This window comes from Haemaphysalis longicornis, unplaced genomic scaffold (genome assembly GCF_048455015.1).
Source record: "Haemaphysalis longicornis isolate Haplotype H1 unplaced genomic scaffold, Haemaphysalis longicornis Haplotype H1 scaffold_9, whole genome shotgun sequence".
NCBI lineage: Eukaryota > Metazoa > Arthropoda > Arachnida > Ixodida > Ixodidae > Haemaphysalis > Haemaphysalis longicornis.
In genome coordinates, this window is record NW_027526460.1 from 56,582,870 (window position 1) to 56,584,492 (window position 1,623).

General features: G+C 52.1%; 1 protein-coding gene across 1 annotated transcript; it reads right to left on the bottom strand.

The window, feature by feature from the left end:
• Window positions 1–533: 533 nt before the first annotated feature.
• Window positions 534–1,358, bottom strand: LOC144153209 (arylamine N-acetyltransferase-like). Its single transcript, XM_077684863.1, has one exon. It carries the CDS (start codon window positions 1,356–1,358, stop codon window positions 534–536), a length of 825 nt encoding a protein of 274 aa, XP_077540989.1.
• Between the last annotated feature and the right edge of the window lie 265 nt (window positions 1,359–1,623).

Consider the following 1,623-nt stretch of genomic DNA (forward strand, 5'->3'; position numbering starts at 1 on the left):
GGAATGTTATTTTAATGTGCTGACGCAGTGGTTAAAATCTACAGTCTTCACAAAAACAGTCATCGGCATATCTTATTGTTTTGCCTGTTCTCGTACGCGCTTCTTGAACACCTTGTTGGTGTTACTAAGAAGAATATTGCCTAAAACGATGCTACCCGCTACCCCATGCATGCACAAGCCCATTGATTGAACTTGTAATGCCGGTTACCAACCTAGGCTGGTGGAGTTGGGGTAGACACTTGGAATGACTCGAGAAGAAATGCCACTATCTTTGGAAAACTGGTATTTTCCGTTCAATTCATTTACCATCTTTCTAAACTTTCCAGCAGACCACAACCAACAGCTCGCAAACACGAACGTGCGTTGTCTCCATAGTTTCTGTAAAACTTTTGAATACAGTTTTGAACGCACTTACGCAAAATTTTCTGATCGGTTATCGTAGCTGCTTGCAGTGTATGCCGATAAGTAACTCAGCAAAAACAGGGTAAATTTTCCAGCAGTATGTTACCGCACGTTTATTGCTCCAGCATATCCTAGTCAGCCCGCGTGCCCACGAAGTCGTGGAAGACCATTAGCCATTGTTGCATCTCCTCGTCATGGCTCGGGCGCAAACCGAAGTCCCGCTGAAGCACATCCAGAATCTCGTGTTCGTCACGCAATGTCTTCAGGTCTTCCCCCCGGCCGTCCCGGGACCACGAGCTCAGCCGATCATTCACCAAGCGCAGCCAGGAACCATCTGTCAGCATGCGGGACACTATCAGCCTGCATCGCAATGGACTCTTGGGATACGTCGCCGAGAACCAGTACAGTGGGACGACGTCTACCCAATGGCGGGGACATGGATCAACTGTGTAGAGGACCTTCCAGCCGCTGCCACCTTGGCGCTTCCTGGGAATCGAAACTTCCAGCGTCCCGGGAAGTTCCGGGTCGCCAAGGCGCCGAACACGGAACGGCTCATCTTCGCCCTTTTCCGACAGGGCTCGGTAGATGCCTACGGCTGAAATGCTCACGTCTACAATGTAGCGGTCGTGGTTGTCGCCCTCGCCGTGGACGCAAAGTACAATGTGGTCAGGCCAGGTCATTTTCGTCCGAAAGCTTTCCGGAACATGCAGACGGACGCGAGCAGTTCGGAGTTGCAGACGATATCCAAGCGCGAGCAGCAGACGACCGAAAATGGAGTTCAGCTCGTAGCAGCAGCCTCCACGTCCCAGTTGCACCACTTTCCTTAGTACCGCCTCGGCGTCCAAAGGCGCTGGCCGGTCCAACAAATTGTTCAGGTTCTCAAAAGGCACGCGCTCCAGGTGCGCGCTGATGAGAGCGTCGAGGTTGGCCTTCGTCGGCTCAAGGGCTTCGGGCATTCCGAGGTGTCTCAGGTAATCTTGTGTGTGGGAGGCAGACAATGGCTCGATCGGATACGTGCTCCAACCAGGTGAATTCTCCGCAATAATGAAAGAAGAGTGGCTAAATTCGCCACCATCTCTGACGACTCCTTTCCTCGACGTTTCCATGTTTTCGACTATTTTCGCTCCCAGCGATTTTCAACTCCGCGGGACCACAAAAGCTGCGTTACGCTGATAAGCGCGTTCGCTGTTGAAATGAGAGCGCACGTGCGTTCACTCTTGC